This window comes from Camelus ferus, chromosome 25 (assembly GCF_009834535.1).
Source record: "Camelus ferus isolate YT-003-E chromosome 25, BCGSAC_Cfer_1.0, whole genome shotgun sequence".
Lineage (NCBI taxonomy): Eukaryota > Metazoa > Chordata > Mammalia > Artiodactyla > Camelidae > Camelus > Camelus ferus.
This window is the reverse complement of record NC_045720.1, coordinates 1,431,209-1,454,938: the sequence shown is the minus strand read 5'-3', so window position 1 is coordinate 1,454,938 and position 23,730 is coordinate 1,431,209. Positions and strand designations below refer to the sequence as shown.

General features: G+C 57.4%; 2 protein-coding genes across 2 annotated transcripts; both read right to left on the bottom strand.

Annotated features, from left to right (window-relative positions):
* Positions 1–8,690: 8,690 nt before the first annotated feature.
* Positions 8,691–10,461, bottom strand: LY6D (lymphocyte antigen 6 family member D). Its single transcript, XM_014553939.2, has 3 exons — positions 10,306–10,461; positions 9,454–9,552; positions 8,691–9,236 (listed from the first exon to the last, which is right to left on the bottom strand). The coding sequence occupies exons 1-3, from the start codon at positions 10,355–10,357 to the stop codon at positions 9,001–9,003; spliced, it is 387 nt and encodes a 128-aa protein (XP_014409425.1). The 5' UTR covers positions 10,358–10,461; the 3' UTR covers positions 8,691–9,000.
* A 5,246-nt stretch (positions 10,462–15,707) lies between these two features.
* LOC116659750 (lymphocyte antigen 6E-like) lies at positions 15,708–23,133 on the bottom strand. Its single transcript, XM_032467697.1, has 2 exons — positions 23,033–23,133; positions 15,708–18,774 (listed from the first exon to the last, which is right to left on the bottom strand). The coding sequence occupies exons 1-2, from the start codon at positions 23,082–23,084 to the stop codon at positions 18,563–18,565; spliced, it is 264 nt and encodes an 87-aa protein (XP_032323588.1). The 5' UTR covers positions 23,085–23,133; the 3' UTR covers positions 15,708–18,562.
* Between the last annotated feature and the right edge of the window lie 597 nt (positions 23,134–23,730).

Below are 23,730 nucleotides of genomic sequence, written 5' to 3'. Positions count from 1 at the left end.
TTTGCAGGTGGGTTACGTGGAGCTGCGGGGGTGGGAGGCGGGGCGCTAACGCTTTCTTTTCAGGCTTCTGGGTCCCGCTTTACCTGCTATGTGACCTCGGCACATTACCGGGCATGTCTGGGCTTCGGTTCCCACCCCTGTTCCCACCTAACAAAGTGGAAAAGCAAGTCTGAAAGGATCCTCTTATTTCATGGGCCCCTCCCACGGGAATAATGGTTAAGCCAAAATGTAAGATTCCCTGAGCCCTACATTTTTCTTTTTCTCCTAATGTGAGAAAGAAAAGAAAACATGCGGCGTTTTCCTTTGGCCCTAAAAGTTCTTTTTTTTTTTTTCTTTAAAAGAGACGAACTATTTTGGGGGGCCCTAGGCAGTTAGCCTCCAGAGCTGAGTGGGCGCTCTTTCTGGACAGACTGGGATGGTTGGTCACCCTATTGCCAAATAGTTACTGAGATGCAACAGGTGCCGGGAGTTGAGGATAAAACAGAAACTTTCCCAAATATTCTGGGTCTCATGAAGCTCACACTCTAACGGGGTGTAAAATAAACGTGTGGGCCAAAACCAGAGTGTTGTGGGCTTTAGCATCAGGTCAGGGTGAGTTCATGGAAACTGGATTTACCGCCTTGCATTTAAACAACTGGAAAATGGGGCAAAATGAATGAAACAGTGGTTCCCCGCTATTGCATAACAGGCAGCAGAGGGGTGGTCCTGCACCGCAGGGGGACAGATGAAGGAGGTCCGGCCGCAGCGCAGGGGCGGGAGTGCCCAAACCAAGCCCAAGGTCTCCTGGACTGAGGAGACAAGAGGAGGGTTCGTGGAGATCGAAGCAGCTAGATGTCACAGGACAGAGCTGCCCAGCGGGTGGGCTGTGGAGGCCTGACGATGACTATACAGAAGTGGAAACATATCTATGCTTTCAGATTGGAAGGGTTTTATTGTCAAAATGGCCACACTACCCAAAGCAATCTACAGATTCACTGTGATTCTTAGCAAATTAGCCAGGATATTTTTCACAGAACTAGAACAAGTAATCCTAACGTTTATATGGAATCACACAAGACTCAGATTTTGCAAAGCAATCCTGAGGAAAAAGAACAAAGCTGGAGGCACAACCCTCCCAGACTTCAGACAACACTACAGAGCTACAGTAATCAAAACAGTGTGGTAGTGGCGTGCACACACACATGCATGCGCGCGCACAAACACACACACACACACACACCCCATATCGATCAATGGAAAAGAACAGAGAGCCCAGAAATAGACCTGCACACCGCTGGTCAGTTCATCTCCGATGAAGGAGGCAAGAATATGCAATGGAGAAAAGATGGTCTCTTTGACAAGTGGTGCTGGGAAAGCTGGACAGCTGCCTGTAAATCAATGAAATTAGAACACCCTCACACCAGCCGCAAAAAATAAACTCAAAATAGCTTAAACATAAGGCAGGACACCATAAATCTCCTAAAAGAGACCATAGGTAAAACATTCCTTGACATAAATCATAGCAGTGTTGCCTTAGGTTAGTCTCCCAAGGCATTAGAAATAAAAGTAAAAATAAACAAACAGAACCTAAGTAAACTTATAAGCTTTTTAACAGCAAAGTAAACCTTAAACAACACAACAACCTATGGACTGGGAGAAAATATTTGCAAATGATGTGACTGATAACAGCTTAATTTCCAAAATATGCAAATATACAAATAGCTCATACAACTCAATAACGACAATAAAAATTTAGAAAAAAGAAACAACCCATTCAAAAAAAAAAAAAAAAAAGCAGAAAACCTAAACAGACGTTTCTCCAAAACAGACATACAGATGGCCAATAGGCTCATGAAAAGATACTCAATATCACTAATTATCAGAGAGATACAAATCAAAACTACAATAAAGTATCACCTCATACCAGTCAGAATGGCCATCATTAAAAAATCCACAAACAATAATACTGGAGCGGGTGCAGAGAAAAGGGAACCATCCTACACTGCTGGTGGGGATGTAAATTGGTGCAGCCACTACAGAAAACAATATGGAGGTTCCTAAATAAAACCAAAAATAGAGTTACCATATGATCCAGCAATCCCACTCCTGAGCATATATCCAGAGGTAACTCTAATTTGACAGCATATTTGCTCCCTAGTTTTCATAGAAGCAATATTTACAATAGCTAAGACATGAACTCAAACTAAATGTCCATTGTCAGAGGAATGGATAAAGAAGATGTGACACAAACACACACACACACACACACACACACACACACACACACACACACACACACACAGGAACACTACGCAGCCATAAAAAAAGAATGAAATAATACCATTTGCAGCAACATGGATGGACCCAGACATTATCATACTAAGTGAAGTAAGTCAGACAGAGGAAGACAAATAGCACATGACAGCACTTATATGTGGAATCTAAAAAATGATACAAATGAGCTTATTCATAAAACAGAAACAGACTCACAGACATAGAAAACAAACTTATGATTACCAAAGGGGAAAGATGAAGAGGGATAAATTGGGAGTTTGGGATTAGCAGATACAAATCACTATGTATAGAATAGAAAAACAACAAGATCCTTCTGTACAGCACAGGGAACTATATTCAATACCTTGTAATAACCTATAGTGGAAAAGAATCTGAGAAAAATATTTGTATATGTATAACTGAATAACTTTGCTATACACCAGAAACTAACACAACATTGTAAATCAACTCTACTTCAATAAAAAAAAAATATCAAAGTTAGTGGATGCAGCTAAAGCGATGTTTAGAGGGAAAGTTTTGGCTCTAAATGACACAATGATCTGTGATCCCACCTTTAGAAACTAGAGCACATTAAACCACAAGTAACAAAATAAAGGAAATGATAAACATAAAAGGAAAAACGCCAAGGAAATAGAAGAAGAAAATGAATAGAGATCAAACTGCGGAGTTTTGAGAACATCAGCATAATTTTTAAACCCCTAACCAGACTGTTCAGATGGAAAGAGATGGAGCAGATCACTAGCATCAGGAATGAGAAAGAGAGCTTTACAACAGGTCACAACAATATTACAAGTGTAATAAGGGAATATTATGAATGACACGATGCCAATAAATTCTATAAACTTAGATGAAATGGACGAGAACTATGTAGCCTGACTATCCCCCTGTCTTTTGAAGACACTGAACATGTTGTTAGAAATCTTCCCACAGAGAAAACGCAAGTGCATTCTGCAAAGCACTTGAGGAAAGGACCATATCAACTCTATACAATCCCTCCTGAAAAATAAGAAATACGTCCCACTCACCTGGGTGGTGAGCATCATCACCCTGATACCAACCCCAGACACAGACATTACAGGGAAAAAACCCCAGCAACTACAGACCAGTATCCCTCATGAACACAGATGTAAAAATTATAAACAAAAGTGTATTGAACAAATCCAACAATACCAAAACAGAAATACAAAATGACAAAGCGCAAGATTGGTTTAAAGTTCGAAAATCAGTAAGTGTGATTCACAGTGTCACAAAGATGCTCATCTACATAGATGCAGAAAAAAATATTTGACAAAATGTAACATCCATTTCTGATTTTAAAAGAAACAAAACCTCTCAGCAGACTAGGACTAAAAGGGAACTTCCTCAGCCTGATAGAGGGCTTCTGCAAAAACCCTACAGCTAACATCATATTCAATGTGTAAGACTGAATGCTTCCCCCTAATCTCAGGAACAGAGCAGCGACATCCTCTCCGGTCATCCTTACTCAGCTTCGTACTAGGAGCCTGTCCGTGCAATAAGGCAAGAAAAAGACACAAAGACAGAAGGAGAAGCAATAAAACTGCCCCTATTTTTTCAGAAGACAAGACGGAAATAAATAGAAAATTCCAGGAAATGCACAACAACAAAAAAGCCCTTCTGGAACTAAGTCGGTTTAGCAAGATTACAGGGTAAAAAGTTAATATGCAAAAAATAATTGTATTTCTATATACTGACAACCAACAATGGATCACTGAGAACTGCAGATAGCATCTATCAATAGCGTTCTGTGCTGTGAATTAGTTTGGGAGGCATCTTGACAAAAGCTGTGCAAGCCCTGTCTACTGCGAACTGAGAGACGTTGCTGAAATAAATTTCAAAAGGCCTTCGTGAGATGGAAAGGTGTGCCAAATTCATCGACCAGGATGCTCAGTGTTAAGATGTGAGTTCTCCCCTAACTGATCTACAGATTAGATGCAACCCCAATTAATGCCCCAAGGACTTTTTGTGTAGAAATTAACAAGCTGATTCTAAAATTTATATGGAAATGAGGAAGACCTGGAATAGCCAAAACAATTTTGAAAAGAAAAAAAAAGATAAAATTTGGAGGCCTCATACTACCTGATTTTAGGTCTTAATATGATCACAACAGCATAGTTCTGGTGTCAAAATAAACATACAGACCTACGGAACAGAACAGAGAGCCCAGAAACAGATCCCACGAATGAGGTCACTGAGTTTTGACAAAGTACTAAGTCATTTCAACACAGAGAGGATAACTTCTTCAGCCAATGAGGGTGGACATAAGCAAAATTGAATTTCAAGCTGGACCTCACACCAGACATAAAAATGAACTCCAAGTGGATTGTGGACCTCACCGAAGTGCTAAACTTATAGAGAGTCTATAAGAAAACATGAGGAAATCTTGGTGACCTTGGGTGTGGCAAAAAGTTCTTACAATCTACAAACTCTACGAGAAGAAATCAATAAACTGGGCTTCATCAAAATAAAAAACTTCCACTCTCTACAAAATACTGTTATCAAAATGAAAAGGCAAGCCACGCTGGAAGAAAACAGTTGCAAAATATACATCCGCCTAAGAAGTTGTATCTAAAATGCATTTATCACTCTTACAAATAAGATGAACAGCCCAGAGGGAACAAGGGAGCAGAAGGATCTGAACAGATGCTTGACTGAAGAAACACAAAGGCGTAAAAAACAGAGGATGCTCAGTATCTCCCGTTCATTAGGAACATGCAAACTGAGACAGCAGCGAGATACCACTACACACATGTTAGAATGTCTAAAATTAAGGGCTGAGACATTAAAAAGAATAAAATAATGCCATTTGCAGCAACATGGATGGACCTGGAGATGGCCATTCTAAGTGAAATAAAGCCAGAAAGAGAAAGAAAAATGCCTTATGAGATTGCTTTTATGTGGAATCTTAAAAGAAAGGACACAAATGAACTAATTATTTATAACTCAGATGACTGATTTCTTGAATATGTGTAAGCACATGTGACTGTCCTTTATTGGATCACTTTATTGGGCTTGGATTACTGCATTCTGTTGATTCTTTAAAAAAAATGAAAATAATAAAATAAAATAAAATTAAGGGCTGACAACAGCAAGTGTTGACGAGGATGTCGAGCAACTGGAATGCTCTGATACTGCTGGCAGGGGTGCAAAAGGAACAGCCACTTTGGAGAACAGCTGACAGCCCTTCAGAACTGAGGTGCACATGAACCGTCTGACCCATTCGCTCCACTCCTAGGTTTTACACAAGGGAAATGAAACCATCTGTCCACACGAAGACTTGAGCACGAATGTTCTCAGCAACATGATTTGTGAGAGCTCGAACCTGGAAACACCCCGAATGTCCACCAACCGTGCGTGAAGGAGCCAGCCCTGCTGTGTGTGTACACCGAACACTACCAGCAACAGGACAGGGTGAACGACTGAGACGCGCCGCAGTGCGGATGCATCTGGAGAGCACTCTGGGTGAAAGAAGATGGCAAAACACACAAACAGACAAAATGCTCACATGTTCTGAGAATCCATTTATGTCAAATTCCAGAAAGTGTCAACTCATCTGTAGTTGGTGCGTCCCAGGTCTGAGCTGTCGTGAGTAGCACTGTGCACTGAGCAGTGGCGATGTGGGAGGGCAGAGGGACGCTCGGAGGGGCTGCAGGCGGCCTGGGGGTCATAGGCGTGCTCACTGTCTCGCTCTGATGACTGTTTCATGGGCATATAACGTGTTAAAACCCACCATGTTGTACACTTTAAATAAAAGTTAGAGTAGGGTTGTGGGGAGTGGGGGTGGGGGATCAGGGTAGGCCTCCATGCATGGGCCACACTTGGGCAAAGACCTGAGGACATGGGTGTGTCTGATCATGGCACCGTGTGAGGCCACTAATGTAGGTACTGGAGACGCAGACACAGGCTGGAGCAGTGGGGGGGAGGGGTCACCATCCAGCGGCCCTGGGAAGCAGCTCTGCCCTTCACCAGGTCCTCAGACCACATGGGGCCCCTACCCCTCCTGCTCCTGGCTGGGCCCCTGGTCTCCACCATCCCTCAGCCAAGTACCAGGCCAGGGCTCCTCCTCACCCCAGTTGAGCCCAAGTGACTGTCCAAGACAGGTGTGGTCTCCCCTGAGAGGCTCCCATCCTTGTTTCCCTCCACACTGTGTCCCCTGGCCCAGGCCTGGCATGCATTGTTTCTGGGAGAGGGCAGAAGGTGGCCAACTGGACTGGGAGCCCCTCACCCCCAGCACCATGCAGGGTCCAGGATTCCGCTGCGCCCCTCTCCTCTCTAGGACTCCCTCAATTCAGCAGGCAGGAGCTACATGGAAGGGAGATACGTGGCCATCTTGGTCCCTCCTGGCTGCAGCCGCCCTAACAGCAGTGTGGCTAGGGAGTTGGTGACCTCCCCAGGAGGAGGGACCATGGCAACCCCTCCCCAGTCTTGCTTGTCCACGAAGAGCCAGAGAGAGTAAAGGTGGCTGGCCAGAGGAGTCAGCTGCAAGCAGGTGCTGCCCCTCCACCTCCTCTGTGGAACTTGGGGGCCCAGTTGGCCCAAGGGAGGCCCCGAATCATCTCTGCCCAAGGGTCCCTCTGACCCCACGAGCTACTGCTCCTTCCTGTCTGGTGAGAAGTACAGGCCAAACCCGGCTGTGGCAACAGTAACTATTTTCAGCAGGTTGCAGGGAGGGGCTGGGCAGCCCTTCTCAGAAGGCACCTTCAGTTGCTTTTGCAAAATCCCCTGAAAAACTACCTTTGTGCTTGACTGCTTTTAACATTTCCATTAAAGAGAGACAGTTGCCTCTTGGTGTCCCAGCTGGGCCAGGAGACTCAACATTGGATCCATGATGAGGTCAGCACCTTCCCCCAGCCTCTCTGTCCAGTCACAGGGTCAGGGCAGCCCATCCTTCATCTTTGCAGACCCTGCCTCTGGCCTGTCACCTTGGAGCGAGAGTTAGGGTCAGGGTGAGTGTCAGGGTGGGGGGTCATGTTGGGTCTAGGACAGTTGAAGGGGTGCATGGGCTGCCCAGTGGGGTCACAGAGAGGCAGCCAGGAGGCTGGAAGACTGGGATGGGGACCTCGGGAGGATGGAGGCTGGAGGGCAGTGATGGGTTGGAAGCCTGGACAGTTCTTGGGACCCTGGAAGGTCCCTCTGCAACCTGTGACCTTCAGTCTGGGGTCCTGCCAGCTCAAGGACACTGCTCTGGCCACAGGGGATGGCTGGCCCTCCCAGGAATTTGCAGGTGCCTCCCACCTCCCGGCTTCTCCTGGGGCCCACGTGGCCTCCGTTGTCCCGTTAGGGATGGCCACGCTGCAGAGCCTTCCCTGACCGCAGGTGGTGGCAGCCTCCTCTTACCCTACCCTGGGAGGGTTCTTCTCTGGAATCTGGCACCAGGAGGTACTTGCCTCCTTCCTGTCTTGAGCTGGACCAACACAGAGTACCCTCCCCTCCCCTGAGGCTGATGTTTCCCCTCCCCCCCTCGCCAATGGATTCAAATTCTAGCCACACAGCCAGCCTGCTCTGGGACCTCCGGAGGATGTGGAATGGTAGGAAGCGGTCTGGGCGCCCCTGCCCCTCTGCCCGACCTCCATGGCCTGCATTTCCAACCCTGCCTTTCCACTCCCTGCCCCGGGTGTCCGGGTGCCGAGGGCACAGAGTGGGCCCTCAGTGAGAGGCGAGGCGTCCCGGTGGGCAGCTCCTCACAATGCCCGGCTCTCCTGTGGCCACGGGGGGGGGGGGGGGGCGCGCTGGCGCTCGGAATATTCCCACGGAGGCAGGAGCGACGGTGGGATCACAGCCCCTGGGAGCTCGGAGCAGGAGAGACTTGCAGCCTCTGACCTCTGCCTCAGGTGACTTTGGAGCGCGGTGGCTTCCCGGGGTGGGTGCCACGGTCATGCGTCGGAATCCCAGGCTCCTGAAGTGGAGCATGTTGCTCAAAGTCACCTGATCAGGACATAATGGGACCGGGGCCACCCTAAGCAGGCGTGGCAGGTAGGGCTTGTTCATAGAGTAGTGGGGAGAGGCTGGCAGGGGGGCGGGGCCGCCTGCAGGGAGGGGTTCCACCGGGTGGTCTCAGGCAGGCAGAGTGCTGTGTGGTGAAGATTGAGTGGCCATCTCTGCTCCCCTGACAAACATCTGGAGGCTTCCCAGGGGCACTGCAGCCTTCTGCCCAGTGCTCCCACTCAGGCCTCCCCCAGGCCTCCCCCAGGGAGGGCCTTTCTCTTCTGCGGCTGCAGAGGAGGTGCCTGGGGAGGGTCCTGTCTCCCGAAGGGTGAGGGTTGACGCTGGCACTTCAGGCATCATGCACACTGCCAAGAATGGCCCTGGGTGATGAGCCCCAGGACTTGTGGGCTTGTGTATCTGGATGGCCCCTGCAGCACACCCTCTACTCCTGGAATAGCGCAGACACGACCACACTGATTTTCAGTCATTTATTCCCATGCAGGGGTTTGAGTAGAAAAATAAATGGAAACCAAGCAGAATGAATATGAAGTCAGGAAAGAGCAGAATTCCTTTTGTCCCACCCCCGTCCCGCATCCCTGGGGCTCAGGGCTGTGCGTCCTCCCCTGCCAGGGAAGGGGAGGCTCCAAGCGATCAGATCTTCAGGCCGCGCGACCTCCCGTCCCTAACCTTCGGAGGGAGCCCCCAGCCTGGGGTGTATGAGCCTCCATCCTGGGCAGGGAGAAGGACAGGGAGACGAAGGTGCGGGGCCATCGGCCCTGGGCATCACAGGCTGGGGGCCGAGATGAAGATGAGGAGGAAAAGGGCCAGCGCCAGGCCGAGGGTGGCGCTGGTGAGCAGGGCGCGGGCAGGCGCGGCGCTCTGCAGATTATCGTTGCACAGGTCGCCTCGGCAGCACAGGGTGGCCGCCGTGCCGCTGCTGACCTGGCCCTGCATGCTGTTCGTGGGCGTGCAGGACTCCACGCAGTCCTTCTCCACCAGGTTCCCAGACAGGGTCTCCACTGAGAGCGGGTGGGCGTGGTCAGGACAGGCACCGCCTCCACCCCAGCCCCTCCCAGCCCCGCCCCGCAAGTCCCAGCTCCCAACTTCCTTCGCCACCTTGACTGAACCATCGCCGAGATCTCTCACCGATCTCCCCAGGGATGGCCCCCTGGGACACCTGGACAGAGGTCTAGGGTGTCCTGCAGGGGCCCGTCTCCCTTCCCCCCAGTCACTCACCGTTGGTCATGGTCCTGCAGAAGTTCGCGCTGGCTGGGCAGGTCTGAGGTTTCTTACAGTTGGAGGAGCTGGAGCACACGTGGCAGCGGAGAGCCTGGGCTGAGGGTGAGGGTGTCAGGGTTTCAACGGGCCCCAGGGAGGCCTCCCAGGGAGACAGGGAGACCTGGGTCCACTGCCTGAAAAGGCCCCTCCTGGACAGAGCCCTCTGCCACCCTTGCCCTAGGCCAGTCCCCTCTGAGGCCCCTGGGCTCTTCCAGAGCTCATGTCTTGCACACAGCCTCAGGCAGCGGGAGGTGACAGCCCCTGTCTGCTGGAGCTGGGGCCCCACCTAGAGGAGGTGTCCGGTGCCGGGCGTTTCTGGAGGAACAGTGAGGAGGCGGCTGCCATGGGCTGTGCTGGAGGCCCTTCTCCAGGGCGGTCAGAGATCTCGGGCACTTCTGCTTGCAGGACCTGGCTGCTGTCCCCACCCCAAGGGCAGTCTCTGGACAGGCCACCCATGGTGAGGAGCTGAGGCTGAGCTGGGGCCCTGGGAGCTGTCAGCTTGGCCACGCTGAGCCTGCGGGAGGAAGGGCTGGCCTGGGAGGGCCCTGGGGCCTGGAAGGGTCAGGGACTGGGTCCCAGGTATCTGTCTTTCCCCTGGGAGAGGCATCTCAAGACAACTCAGACATCAGATTCTCTGGGTTGATTCTAAGATTCACTGATCCTGAAATATTGTAAGTCTGTGACCCCTCTAAGTCAAGATGCAGGGTTCACTTTTTTCCAGCCCTCACAATGCCAGGGTTCTCCCAGCCTAGAGGTGAACACTCCAGGCTTCCAGGGTCTGGCCCACCCAGCCCCCGCCCAGCCCCTCACCTGGACCAGCAGCCACAGCCAAGGCAACAAGAAACAGCAGCGCTGTCTTCATCTTGGGACGTCCCTGGGAGCAGTGGGGGCCCCTCCTCTCGGGAGGCCTTATAGCTGGGATAGGTGCTGGGGGGAGGGGCAGGGGCAGGGACCTGCCCCAACCTGGCTGGCCCACACCCTCCCAGCCCAGCACACTCCCACCCTGCCAGCTGGAGAGACTTCTGTCCCCAGCGGCCTCCCCCTCTCTGGGCTGTGGACAGAGGCCTCAGCTGGCTCTGCGGCTTGCTTTGGTGTCCTCCTCTCTCTGTCCTCTGCCTGGCACTGGTCACTTTGCCTCTGACCTAACACTCCCACCCTCAGATAGGGTCACAGAGTGCCAAGCTTGTGCTGGTGCCCTGGGGGTGCCCAGTGCTGTGCCCCGGGGCCCGGGGGCCTGAGGAGGCGCTGGCCCTGCATTTCTGGGCTTCAGGCTCAGGGTTGCTAGTTTGACCCCCAGGGGCCCTGGGAAAAGGATCCCAGGGAGGCAAAATGCCCACTGAGATGTCTGGACCTGGGGGGCAGGGAGAAAGGAGGCCCTCAGGGCAGCGCTTGGGTGCTGGATGTGGCTGCAGAGAGGTGAGTGCGGACCGGGCCGGCTGCAGGAGGGGAAGTCCAGCAAGACCTCTCGGAGGAGGGGCAGGGGCTGGGTTGCTGGGGGGAGGGGCGGGGTGTGGAGGCAAAACCTCAAGCCCTTATCATATCACCAGCCATGCGTCCCAGCTTTCTGGGCCCCAGGACCCTCCCCATCAAGTGCTCCATCCTCGGTGCTCCAGCTCAGCCACCCCCAGCACCCTGCCTGCATTCTGCCTTGTGACCATTGCTCTCTGTGTCTGTTTTGGTCAACAAAGGCTATGTGCTCTTCCAGGCCAGGCCAGGAGCGCAGAGTCCCGCCTGGTGTGGAGTCCGTCTGGGGGTGCTGGGAAGACCCCCCACCTTTCCCCCCTGCAGTGCTCACAGGAGGGACTTGGGCCTCTTAGAACAGCATCCCTCCGCACCACCCTGCCCCTCTCCCTGCAGGTCTCCGTGTTGGCCCTGGGACTCCCACTGCTTTTCTCTTGTGCTGGGCAGAGCCTGTGGGTGGTGGGGTGGAATGCACGGAGGCCCTGACCTGTCCCTGCCCTGGGTCCCTGTCCCTTCCCTGGTAGGCCGTGCTGATGGTGAGTGGGGCCGGAGTACAGAAGGAGACCAGCCCTGGGCCTGCGCCAGTGGCCATCCCTGCCGATGGACACATCCCAGAAGGTTTGATGAGGCAGGATCTGCCGCAGGGAGGGTGGCCCTGGGCTGGAGATTTGGGGTTGGCTCAGACTATGGCTCTTTGGAGAACTGGCTCCACAGATCAGGTCTGGGCTCCAGACCCCCAGGCCTTTCCTCCTGGCAGGCTCCTGGGGAAGCAGCTCCAGAGGTGGGCCTCACCTCTCCCCACCGCATGGAGTCAGGTCAGGGCCACCTCGTGGCACTGGGGGTCCCAGGAGGTGCTGCCCTCCTTGATGCTTACTGGACCAGTGGGACCTGCCCAAAGGTGGAAGGTGGAGCTGAGGTGCCTTCTGGGACCCTGGGGGGCAGAGTGAGGGGGACAGGCGGGAGTCCCTGAGGAGCCCCACAGCAGCCTTCCAAGCCCGGCGAGGCCACCTACCTGGCTGGCTAGTCCCAGGCTCCCTGGGGTTCGTTTAGGGCAGCTGGGGTCTAGATTGATAAGGCAGGTAATGTGGGGGTCCCCGGGCCCTCATCCACGGAGAGAGTCACCCTGAGCTCCGAGGCCTCCCCACATTCTTCTGGCACAAGTCTCCTTGGCAGGTGACGGGGAGGTGCCCGCGAGGCCTTGAGAAGCAGCACGCAGGGCTCCGTGACAGAGTGGTGACTGGAAGAGGGCAGGGGATGCCAGGTGGGGAGGGGTGACTCACTTGGGCTAAGGAGCATGGAAGCTGAAGCTGCTGGAAAAACAGGTTTGGGGGACTGGATTTGTTTTCGGCCCAGTGGAGCCACAGGACCCACAGGTGTCAGGCCAACTGGGAGCAGTGGTCTGGTGTGAGGCCCCGGGGCAGTGGGCTCCCCACTCATGGGGCTGGACGAGGCCCCTGTACCCCTGGTCCACCTCCATGGGGCACTTCAGGCTTTATGGTGGCTGTGTGCCCTGGAAGCAGGGCTAGACACCAGAGCAGAGGTGGCAGCTGGGTTCTGTTTCGTGGGAAGGAGGCCTTTGCCCCTGGCAGGGCTGCCCACCAGGACGTGAGCTGCCTCTCCTGGGGGCTTCCTAGCAGAGGCATCAACCCCAAACACAATTTACTTGTGGAAGAAAGTGGGTGGTGCCAGTGGCAGGAGCTTTCAGAGAACTGCAGGTTATCAGGAGAGTGCAGTCTGAGAAGGCTTCCTGCAGGCAGTGACCTGGCCACGGTCTTAGAGGCAGGATTCAGGGGAGAGAGGAGCCTTTATGGAGAGAGGAGCCCTGAAGTTGGTCCCCTTCCAACACCTGTTATTAGTGAGAAAGTGGGGGCCAGTGGGGGCCGGGAGTGGTCACCCCGGGAGTGGGCAGAACCTGGGACTTTCTATCACTGCCGGCCCCTCCTTCCCTCCTCCTTCGCAGGCTGAGGAGAGCTCCTGCTTTCTGGAAACTGAGCCCTCCCAGCCAGCTCGAGGTCCCTAGGTCCCAGCCCGAGGTCCCTAGGCCTGACTGTACCAGCAGGCGTGATGCCCAGGAGAGGACTTGAAGGGGTGCGGGGCTGAGAATACCACCACCCCTGCCCCCCAAACCCTGCCTGCCTCCTGAACTCGGCTGGCCAGGGAGCCAGGCGCGGGACAAGCCCAGGCCCTTGCCTGCAGCCCAGGTTCTCCTGCCCAGGCCCCCTCCCCTCCTCCAGCCCTCTCCCCCTTCTCTAAGCCCAGGGTGTGTGGAGGCAGAAGTGAGGCCCAGACCTCCCAGCTGTCAGGACCACCAGGGTTACGCGAAGCGGGAGCATGGCCCAGAGAGGGAAGTGCCAGCACAGCGGCCACCCCAGGCCTTCAGAAAGTGCAGCCCTGGGAAGGCCCTGCCCTGGACTGAGGGTGGGCACCAGGGCGGGCAAGTCAGGCCCGGGTCAGGCACCCCAGCCTTGGGCCGGGCCCGGCCTCTGCGGCCTCAGGTCACCATAGGGGCAGCGCTGGCCCAGGCTGCAGCCCGAGCGCCGGAGTGTGCCCCCCGCCTCCGGCGCCCGCTCACCGCTCCCTCGTTCCACCAGCAGCGTCTGAGAAGGACCCACATGTGTCAGGCACAGAGGGTGTGATGGAGACTGAGAGACGCGGTCCAGCCCACCCTCAGGGCCCCTGACTAGGGAGATGGGGATGGACACATGACACGATGTGAACCCTGCGTGGGCCGAGGGGCCTGGGGGAGCGCTCCCAGGGTGGAGCAGGGCAGGGCCTCCGGCCACAGCAGCCAGGCCTGGGTCAGAGGCCCTGCCTGGCCCTGAGGGCCCTACTCCTTTCCCGTGTCTCCCTTCTTCCCCACCTGGGGTGAGGTGACTGCCCTGTGAGTCAGGCAGCCGAGGGATGCAGTGTCTCCCTCGGGCCTGTTCTGTCCCTTTTAGTCACACACAGGTGTGGGGCCTCCCTCCCTGACACAGAGAGGGCAGGGCCTCCCCAGGGACACCCAGCCAGCTAGTGGGAGCCAGAGCTGGGCCTGGCCCCCCGCCTGGGGCGCTTCCCACACACCCAGGCCTCCCCTCTGCTCCCTCCTGACGCGTGAGAGCCACCTTCACACCCAGAGCCCCAGGCCTCGACATGGGTCTCTCACCTGCATCCCAGGGCCTGATGTGGCCCCCACCTATCCTAGATCAGCCCCTGGGACCTTGGCCGCCGGTGGGGCTTCTGGACACAGTTGGTGTCCCTGGCCTGGGCTAGAGGCTGGAGTTCAAGGCTGGCTCTGCACCGCTACGCTGGCCTCTCCTACCTGCGGGTCTCCTCTCTCCTGCTCTGCTAAATGGCAAATCCAAGGAGGAGCCACATAGGCAGCCCTTCCCTGCCTCGGGGCGCAGCCTGTTTCTGGGAATGGCCAGACTGGAGCCCTAGGTTTCCGAGGGCCAAGAGAGACAAACTGCCCTGCGAGAGGCCCTACAGGGCCCCGGCTACACCGGCACCTAGGACCAGCACTGGGCACCACTCCACAGGGCCCTGCATGGGCGCCGACTGCCAGCTTCTCTGGCCAGTGTCCCCAAGAGACAGCGGCCTGGGGAGCCGGTGATGAAGCCCTCAGGGTACAAGCTGTGCCCTTCCGTGGCAGCACAGGCGTAGGCTCTGGGGCGGTGAGCACAGGCTCTTTTCACTTTCCTCCCTCGCTTCTCTGCCCTCACTTGCTCCCAACACCTGTCCACACCTCTATCCACCCACCTTCCACCCATCCATCCCTCATGCATGCAAACATCCATCCATCCACCCATCATCCATCCATCCATCCATTCATGTATCCATGAACCCATCTATCCATCCATTCATCTACCCATCTGCCCATCCATCCACCCATCTACTCATCCACTCATACCACTTCTGTGTCCTTTGGGAGACAGTCACAGCCATGTTTCTCTCCCTCCTCTCTCCTCTTCCCTTTCTCATTTATCCCTTCTCTCACACCTGCCCCTGACAAGAGGAAACAGTAATTCTCAAAGACCATGGCGTGAAACCTGCGGGACTCTAGAGCCTGAGGTCTGCAGGCAGGCAGCTCTGGGATTTGCGACACTTGACATGCAGACACTCTCTTTTACTTAAGATTATATGTGAAGGGAGTTTGGGGGACATCGTTGATCCTAACCCTTAAGAGGGAAATAAACACCTGAGGGTATCGTGGGCTCTGTCGGTTTGTCTGTCTGTCTTTGGCACCACTACCTTTCACACGGAGCAGTGTGAATTCCTCTCCTTGACAACCCCCCGCCCCAGTCACTTTGCCCCCTGCCCCTTGGTGCTGCCGCTCCTTACGCCCCACTAACACACTGCCAGGGCAGCCTGGAAGTTCTGAGAAAGGTTTTGCGGAAACACCGGGTGAAACTCTTGGATTTGGACTATGGTTCCCCCAAGTATGTGTGGGAAAGGGCGTCTGTCTTCCAGTGAGACCCCGATTTCAGACGTGGACAACCTCTATCCAAACCCTGCAGTCTTACAGACAAGGTTCCTGATGCTCGTCTGGATACAGGACGACGAGACCCGGCCTGGCTGCGTCTCCAGCAGCCACGTGGTGCTGTCCTCACGTGGCCGGGGAGCTGAGAGACCAGGTGTCTGCTCCTCCGGGCCTCGGGTGGCTGCCGAGCTTGGAGTCTGGAGCAGCTCAGTTCAGCCGCTCTCTGCCTAGCCTGGTGGCCCCGGGGACCCGACTCTGGCACCAGTCCTGGTCCGTGGGTTTGCATGTTGTGGCAGCCCGCTCTGGGTGTGGGGACAGGCCCCCAGGGCAGGGAGTTGGGGCCCAATCTGCCAGGAGCTCATTACTACAATCACAAGGGCTTAGGCGATCGAGAGGTTTGTGTCATCCCAACCTGGGCATGTTATGTAAGAAGGGAGCATGGGTGGCCCCCTGGGAAGCCGAGGTGCTGGCTGGAGGGAGGCCCAGACCCCCCAGGCTGTGCCCAGAACAGATGAGGTGGCTCTGACTGGAGCCCCAGGGTAGGTGCAAGGGTTGGGGCTAAGGGTCCCTTTCTGACTGGCTTCCTGACGTCTAAGCTTCTAGCCTTGGAGCTGCCATAAACTCCATGCATTTTGCATCTCAGCCCAACTCCCTGAGCTCAAGCCTCTGCCTCCCTGCCCTCCCAGCCCGGCCTTCCCTCGGGTGTTTCAGGAATAACAGGTCGCAGCCTGAGCCCTCGATAGGCGGCCTCACCCCTACGCTACCCAAAGATGCTCCACCCTACACCGGCAGCAGGAGCAGGGGGCTCAGGGGCAGAGCCAGCCTCCCTGCCCCCCTGCTTCTGCTGGCGCCTCCGCTGCCCATCCACGGTCTCCAGGAAGTCCCTCTAGCCCCTCCCTGACTTGGGGCCTTTGCACCTGCTATCCTGCTGCCCTCCCACGGCCAGATCACAGCCACAGTCTCGCCCTCAGGGAGGCAGGTGAGCCCTCCAGCACCCAGCTTGCTCCCCAGACCCTGGCAGACACCGCGGGCCTCTGCTGTCTTGTCGGTTGGCCAGCTGTGGTCCCCATGTCTGCTCTGTCTCTGTGGTGTCTCAGCACCTATGATCCTGGTATAAGTAGGGGCTCTCTGAGTGTCTCTCGATTTATGACTGTGGGGTAGCTTGGCAGGGGGTTGTGAAGAGAACGCAGGCTCTGGGCGCTGGGGGCCTGGAAAGCGCTTTGCGCCTCAGTTTCCTCATCTGTAGTGAGGAGACTTGTATCTGGAGACAGCCTCCTTGCCCCTGCCCCAACTTCTGGGTGCAGCCGCTCCTGGTGGAGGTGGCCCTGTGTCATCATGGGATATCTGGGTGATTTTCCGTTGGGGCTTATAGGGGTGGGGCCTGCCCCAGAGGGGAGGTTCGTCAGACAGGAGAGTGAAGAAAGGAAATTACCACTTTTCTTAAGAAAAGAAATCCCAAGTTTCTAAGGCTGGGTGGGGTGGCCCCAGCCTGAGCCCCAACTCTGCCGCCGGATGGCCGCCCCGTGCATCCCCAGACAGCTTCTTCCTGGGCCCCCCGGTGGCTGTGCAGGCAGACTGTGCTGGAGGCTCAGAGCGGCCCTGAGGGAACCCCCACATTCTGTCTCCAGGCAGGGCACTCTCAGCCCGTCTTGTCCTCCAAACGGTCCAAGGTGCAAACAGCGGACAGAAGCCCCACAAGAGGGCAGGCTCCGCCAGGACAGTGGTTCCTCTGCTTCCCTGCATGTCTCCGGAGCCCGCTCCCCCATGGAATGGCCAGGACAGCCCTGTCACAGGCACAGGAGACCAGCGGTGGCTGGCCACCCCGGCTGCAGGGGTCCAGAGACGTGGCTGCGGGAAACAGGAAGGGCCTTCCTCCCTTCAGGGCAGGTAGGGGGCTTCCTGAGGAAAGGCCCTGGGCAGAGGTGCAGGGGAGCAAAATTCTGGAGCCGTGGGGACTTTTGGCCCTGGGAGGAGACTCAGAGCCCTGGGAGCCTGGTGCGCCCGGGCAAGGGGTGTAGGACAGCGGAGGGAGGATCACACAGAGCTGACCATCTATGCTGGGGGTCGCTGAGGCTCAGGAGGGCTCCCCAGGGAATGCCACGTCAACCTGCAACTTGAGATTTGCCGAAAGCGCGTCTCGGCCATGCAGGCCAAGGGCGTTCGGCACAGACGCGGCTTCTTAGAGAGTGAGGGAAGGGCTGCTCCCCTGCCTGAGCGCGCGCGGCAAGGACCCCCAACCCATAAAGGGCCCCCGCCCACCTCCAAGGCCCAGGAGGTTCCCAAGCTCGAGGACGAGAAAACGCCCTGCGGGCTCGCCAGCGCCAAGAATGAGCTCGGAGCAGCTCTGAAGCTTTATTGTCCTCTCTACACATCCTGGAGGGGGCTGCCCCTGGGGGGAAGGACGCCCACATTTCTGTGGCCCATCCCACAGTAGGGCGGCCGGGGGAACAATGAAAAGGCCCGTCTTCACCTGGCCGGAGCTGGCAGGGCTGCCCGTGGCCTTCCAGAAGCCCCATCCCCTCCCTGGACTTCTGCACACGGAGCCCCAGAATGAGAGCCCTGGGAGGCGGGTCCTGCTGGCTCTCCCCTGGGTGCCCGGCTCCAGGGAAGCCTCGGGGTTGTGGGGGGAGGTCTGTGATGAATGAACTCACCAGCTGACCCGCGGACAGGAAGCGTGGGTGGGCCAAGGGAGGGTGAACGAATATGCGTGAACACGGGAGTAGCTGGTGGGCGGTTTGAAAGCCCGGCCCTCGGACTTGCCGCCCCAGCTCAGGCAGCTCTGGCCACAGAAGGCAGCGGACGGGCCCTATGGCCACGGAGCTCAGGGGGTCCTCTGAGGCAGAGTCTGAGGGAGAGGAACCCCCAGAGCAAGGCCCTGGAGCAGGGTGGAGGGTGCTGGGGAGAACTGAGGCACTTCCCACCCTCGGAAGGGGCTGCAGCTCTTCCCTCATCAGTGGGTTCCCCGAGGCAGGAGGAGAGCTTCCCTCCTGAGGGGTTGGTGCGGCCCGGGGGAGGTGGGGAGGAATGGCAGGGAGGTGGGGGTGTGCGGGGGCTGGGGGAAGCGCAGGCTGGAGACGGACCCTGGGCAGCTGCGTCCAGGTTGAGAGGGGTCAGGCAAGACCCAGGGCCGGTCTGTAGCAGGTGGGCTCACCAGGCAGCCTGGAGCAGCACCCACAACAGGCTGGCCAAGGCGCTGATCCACAGGGCCCCGTGGCTGCCCGTCAGGCCCATGGCCGCGCTACGGTTGCACTGGCTGCCCTGACAGCAGTAGACGGACAGCGCCCGGCCATCGGAGGACACAGTGCTGTTGGGGCACGTCGGGGCACAGGACTTCATGACCAGGATGCCGCCGGGATTGGCTGTAGAGAGAGGGGCGAGTGCCCATGGGCGGCGTGCTCTGTGGCCACCCAGCCAGCCAGCCCTTGGGATGGTGAGGCCCCACGCCCAGCCCCTCTTCCCCTTCTCTCTGGCAGATGTGTGGGAGCTCTTCTCCGCTCTGGGTTTCAGGGCCCAGAGGAAATGCCAGGCCCTGCTCGCCCCGGTCCCTTTCTGGGACTGAAAAGCCTGAGGAAGTGGTGGCTAGAGGATTAAAAGGCCCAGGGCGGCCTCAGTTGCCTTTTGAGCTTCACATCCGGAAGGGAAGGGAAGGGGCTGGAGAGGGAGGCGGGGCTGACAGCAGCCCCTCAGGGTGAGCAGGGCTCTTGGGCAGGACGGCCTCCTCTGTGGACACTGGGGCGGCTGAGCCAGGCTCCTGAGACAACAGTGCAGGCGGCTCAGAGCCCAGGAGTGCTGGCTCAGCATGCCTTGCTCCCCTTCACCCTTCCTACTCAGAACGTGCTTGAAACTGTGACCCTGACAAAGGGACTCCTATTTGCAGCTGGCCCAGAAGTCAGAGAGGGCTGGAGGGTCATCCTCAGGTGCTTCAACTTCCTCGTCTGGAGAATGTGGATAAAAAGAGAACCAACTTCTGCAATTGCTTGGGGGCTAAGTGGGTTCAGTCATGAGTAGCGCTGAGAGCGGGCTGCATAAACGTCCGCTTTTAGACAGCATAGTTAGGAGCAGTGTTTAGGGAGCGGGGCATCAGAGCCACCAGGGCCAAGAAGGACATGGCCCTCTGAGGCCTTGGCCAAGCAGAGAGACAGAGCCACCAGCTCCCAGTGGATCAAGGCTGTTCCTTGACCAGAGGCCATTGCAACCAACTGCGGGGCCTCGAGCAAAGGCTAACTCTCTAGGGTGGGCAGCAGTCTCCCCCTGGGAGGCCACCTCTGGGGACATACCCCCTGGGGCAGTGCCAGGCGGGACACCGGACAGGGCCATGTCTCTACCTCTCACCCGGCAGCGATACGGTCATTAGTTGCTGCTCTGCTCAGTAATCTACATAAGGAGTTGTGTTGCTGTGGGTAGAGTGTAACAGGGGCGATTCTGGTGGAACCAGCAGGACCCCGCGGGGCCCTGCCAGGCCCTGCCAGGCACAAGCCTCTCCATGCCCCTGCTTCTTCGCTGGCTTCCCTGAGTTCCAAAGGGCAGACTCAAGCAGGACAATTAGGACAAGAGTCACATGGCTCCTGGTTCCTCCTGAAGGGACACAGGTAACAGTCTGACACATACCTTCAAGTTGTTCTGCAGAAACTAAGAACCCCACCCAGTGAAGGGTGACGACTATATGCCGACCATAAGCACTCGACCCCAGACTGGCTGGAACCAGAAGGTCACAATTCTAGAAAATCCCCCTGTTACCTCACCACCAACCAATCAGAAACATCCACGAGCTCATCACCCACCCTGAGGCCCTCATCCTCCCTGAAAGCCATTGGGGAGTTCGGAGCTTTTGAGCACGAGCTGTCCATTCTCCCTGCTTGACACCCTGTAAATAAATGCTGCACGTTCCTTCACCACAAGCCGGTGTCAGTAGATTGGCTTTGCTGCACGCAGGTGAGTGGACATGAGTTCGGTTTGGGAACCATATCTAACCCATTTCTGAGTTACTGCTAAGGAGATGTAGCAGGTGCTGGTGACACTGCCCAGCATGGCCACATCCTTGCTGGGATCTCCAAGCTCCAGCTTCCTGGCATGAGAATTGGGATATTTGGCTGGGGCTGTTGGAGGACTGAATGAGAAGATGGACTGATACACTGGGCACAGTGTCCAGCAGGGCCTGGCTGTTTGCTGTGAGGACCTCCAAGGGACCGTGGTCTCAGACTCCCCCTCACCATCGGATCCACAGAAGCCGAGGCCCAGAGACCACCCCGTCTCCCCAGTGTTGCCCAAGGGAGCCAGCCAGCGTTCACCACCCCCACTACCATCCCCACAGCCAGATGAGAAAGCCACAGCTCGGGGAGGCACTTTGGGTGGTGCCAAGATCATCTACGAGCACCTGCCATCGCCCAGCCCCGAACCTGCCAGAGGGCCCTTGTCCCTGCACTGGCTGCTCCAGGACCACCCCCTGCACCCCTGACCCTGCCCTCCTGGGGCCCCGCCCGCACCCTGACCCTGCCTGTCACTGTCACCATCAGCCCTCACTCAAGAGCCGGGGCCCCAGTGCAGCGGCTCAGGCCTGAAGAGGGGGTCCTGGGAGGTTGGAAGAAGGATTGGGCCTGTTTTGGGGGTGTGGTGGAGGCTGGCAGCCCGGGGAACCTGGAGACGGCAGTTCCAGGTGTGGCGGGGAAAGGTGGGCAAAAGGTCCAGCACAGCGGGAGGTGAGGCTGGAGCCCCGGAGAGGCACGCCGCCGGCTAGGCTGCCCTGCTGCCTTGCGGGGCTGTGACGCAGGCCAGGCCTTCAGGCATCCCTCTGCCTGTGTCCAAATCTGAGTACCACCTGCTCCCTCCCTCCCAAATATTTCACATGGACCCCTTCAAACTTGAACTGGGAATCCCACGTCGGCCCCGCTGTGACAGCTTTGCTGGGTGGCTGCAGGAGCTTCTCTTAACTGACCCTCACAATGGACACATGAGTAGCACAGAAAAAGATGAACGGTAGTCCCTGCCACCCACCGCCCAGGCTGGGCCCCACTGCCGGGTTCCTACTGGAGGGTGTGCTGTCCTTAAGGGTCTGGACCTGGGTGGGGCAGGGGGCTGCTGGCTGGCCAGACCGGGCCGGCGGCGGGGCCAGCGCAGGTACTCAGTGGCCCGCGTGATCACACAGAACCTGTCGGTCGGGGAGCACTGGCCACAGCACACGTGGCCGCGCAGGGCCCGGACTGGGGGAGAGGAGGCACAGGGCCAGCAGTCAGCTTGGGCTGGGGCTGGGGCAGCCATCAGGCTGGGGGGCCTGGGGGCCTGGGAGGGGCTAGGCTGAGCGCCTCCTCTCCCTCCCTCGCACTACAGGTGCTCCTGGTCCCCTGGGACAGGCTGAGGGGCTCGGGATTGGCAGCTGTGACTGACGCTCCCCGCGGGCCCTGTGTGTGTGGGTGCTGGTCTGGCAGCGGGAGAGAGGGTGTAGGTGGTGCCTGGGGGTCTGGAGGTGGCCCCCTGGGGACAGAGGAGGGTCGACTTCAGAGGCGATCTGGGTCCTACTTTTCACTGTCCCTGTCCCTCTCTGGGCCACGGTGTCCTCACCTACAAGATGAGGCTAATGGCAGTGGACTGCTCGGCCTTGCCGGAAGAGGGTGGATGATCCCACGCTCGCACGAAGCATGGGGCTCCTGCCCCTCCTGCCTTCACGGGGGCTCCAGGCCCAGGACTGTGGCCTGGGCTGGAGGACTGAGGCTCTGAGGATTCTGCACACAGTAGGTGCTAAGGGCTGTTTATTACCAGGAGGGAAAGGCTCTGGCCCTCCATGCCTGGGGCCTGCTGGTGCACCCCACCCCAGGCCGGTGGACAGGGAGTCTGCAGCAGGAGTCCCAGGCCTCACCTCTGCACCCAGCTCTCTTTTGAGAAGTGAATTTGCCAACTGCCCAGTCCACGCGGCCGGCCTCGCACCCTTGCCCGAGCGTCCCCTCCATCTGTCTTTCCAGCCTCCCCAGTCTGAGACTGATCCCCAAGGCGCCTCCTCCCAGCTGCAGGCCCCCTTCCCCTCCACCTCGCACCCCGAGGGCTTCCCCGGAGAGTTGGCGCCACCCTTCCCCACGCCAACCCCACGCCCAGAGGGAGCGGATGGGGCTAATTATCCCTGCGTGATGATCGTCCAGCTGATAATCACAGGTTGCCTCACCCACTCCCCGGTGACCCCAAAGCAGCAGGTGCTCTTGTTCAAGGTCATAAAGCCAGGTCATCAGGTAGGGGCAGAGCTGGGGCTGGAGATGGGGGTGACCATTTCCTTTTTCTGGTTTAGCACCGAGAGTCCCACCTCCCAGAAATCCCCTTTGTCCCAGGAAACAGGACAACTGACCACCCTGGCGGGAACCCGCGTCCCGCTGCCGGCCTGAGTGTGGCAGCCTTGGACCTCTCCCCGGGGCCTTTCACCCGTAAGAGGTAGATCTGCCAGAAACTATGCCCAAAGGGACACCAAACCTCTCTGCGTCTGGCTGGTCAGGGAGCAGCCACAAGGGGTCCCCCTCGCTCCCTAACCCTAACCCTGCAGCCCCCACCCAGACTGCTGCCGCAGACCCTGAGACTGGAGCCAGTCCTGCCTGGCACCTGTCTGTCCTTGTCCCTCCCACCTAGGTCAGCGTCCCTTACCCAGGACAGTGCACAGAGCGGCCAGAAGCAGAAACACCAGGAGTGGCCTCATCGTGGGGCACCCGCCAGCTGGAGCTGGGGGCAGCCGGTCCCAGGTGCCTTTATATGCCAGCTCCCCGGTGCGGGCAGACCTGGTCATTTAGCTGGGGGTGAGCTTGGGTAGCACGGCCAGCCTGACTCATGCTGCCTGGGCTTCCCTTTGTCCCACCCCCAGAGGCCCCAGGGGCTCTCAGAAGGCGGCACAGCCTTGCCCTGGGGTCTGGTCCGGGGGTCACGGCTCTGCCCTGGGGTCTGGTCCGGGGGTCACGGCTCTGCCCTGGGGTCTGGTCCGGGGGTCACGGCTCTGCCCTGGGGTCTGGTCCGGGGGTCACGGCTCTGCCCTGGGGTCTGGGGGGACACAGGCCTCCTGAGCGCTCTCAGCGGCCGCCTCCCCTGTGCCTCTCCCTTGGGCCAGGCAGACAGGGAGGCCCCAAACTGAGGCACCACAGGCTGAAAACTGGCTTTGGACCAGCGTGGCTCAACCTGTGGTGTGCACATACATCACCTGGGGCTCCAGTAGAATGCTGCTTCTGACTTGGAGACCCAGGTGAGACCTGAGACTCCGCGTTCCGAGTGAGCTCCTGGGGTGCTGGTTCTGCTGGGCTGTGGGGCCAACCGACGGGGCCGGACGGAGCCAGAGGCGCACCCCACCGTCCCAG

Excerpts from the sequence above, each read along its gene's own strand:
- LY6D (XM_014553939.2), bottom strand. The coding sequence starts at position 10,357 with ATGAAGACAGCGCTGCTGTTTCTTGTTGCCTTGGCTGTGGCTGCTGGT. Across the intron at positions 9,553-10,305 it reads GGCTGTGGCTGCTGGTCCAG|CCCAGGCTCTCCGCTGCCAC; the intron begins GTGAGGGGCTGG and ends CCTCACCCTCAG. Across the intron at positions 9,237-9,453 it reads CTGCAGGACCATGACCAACG|TGGAGACCCTGTCTGGGAAC; the intron begins GTGAGTGACTGG and ends ACCCGCTCTCAG.
- LOC116659750 (XM_032467697.1), bottom strand. The coding sequence starts at position 23,084 with ATGAGGCCACTCCTGGTGTTTCTGCTTCTGGCCGCTCTGTGCACTGTC. Across the intron at positions 18,775-23,032 it reads CGCTCTGTGCACTGTCCTGG|CCAATCCCGGCGGCATCCTG; the intron begins GTAAGGGACGCT and ends CTCTCTCTACAG.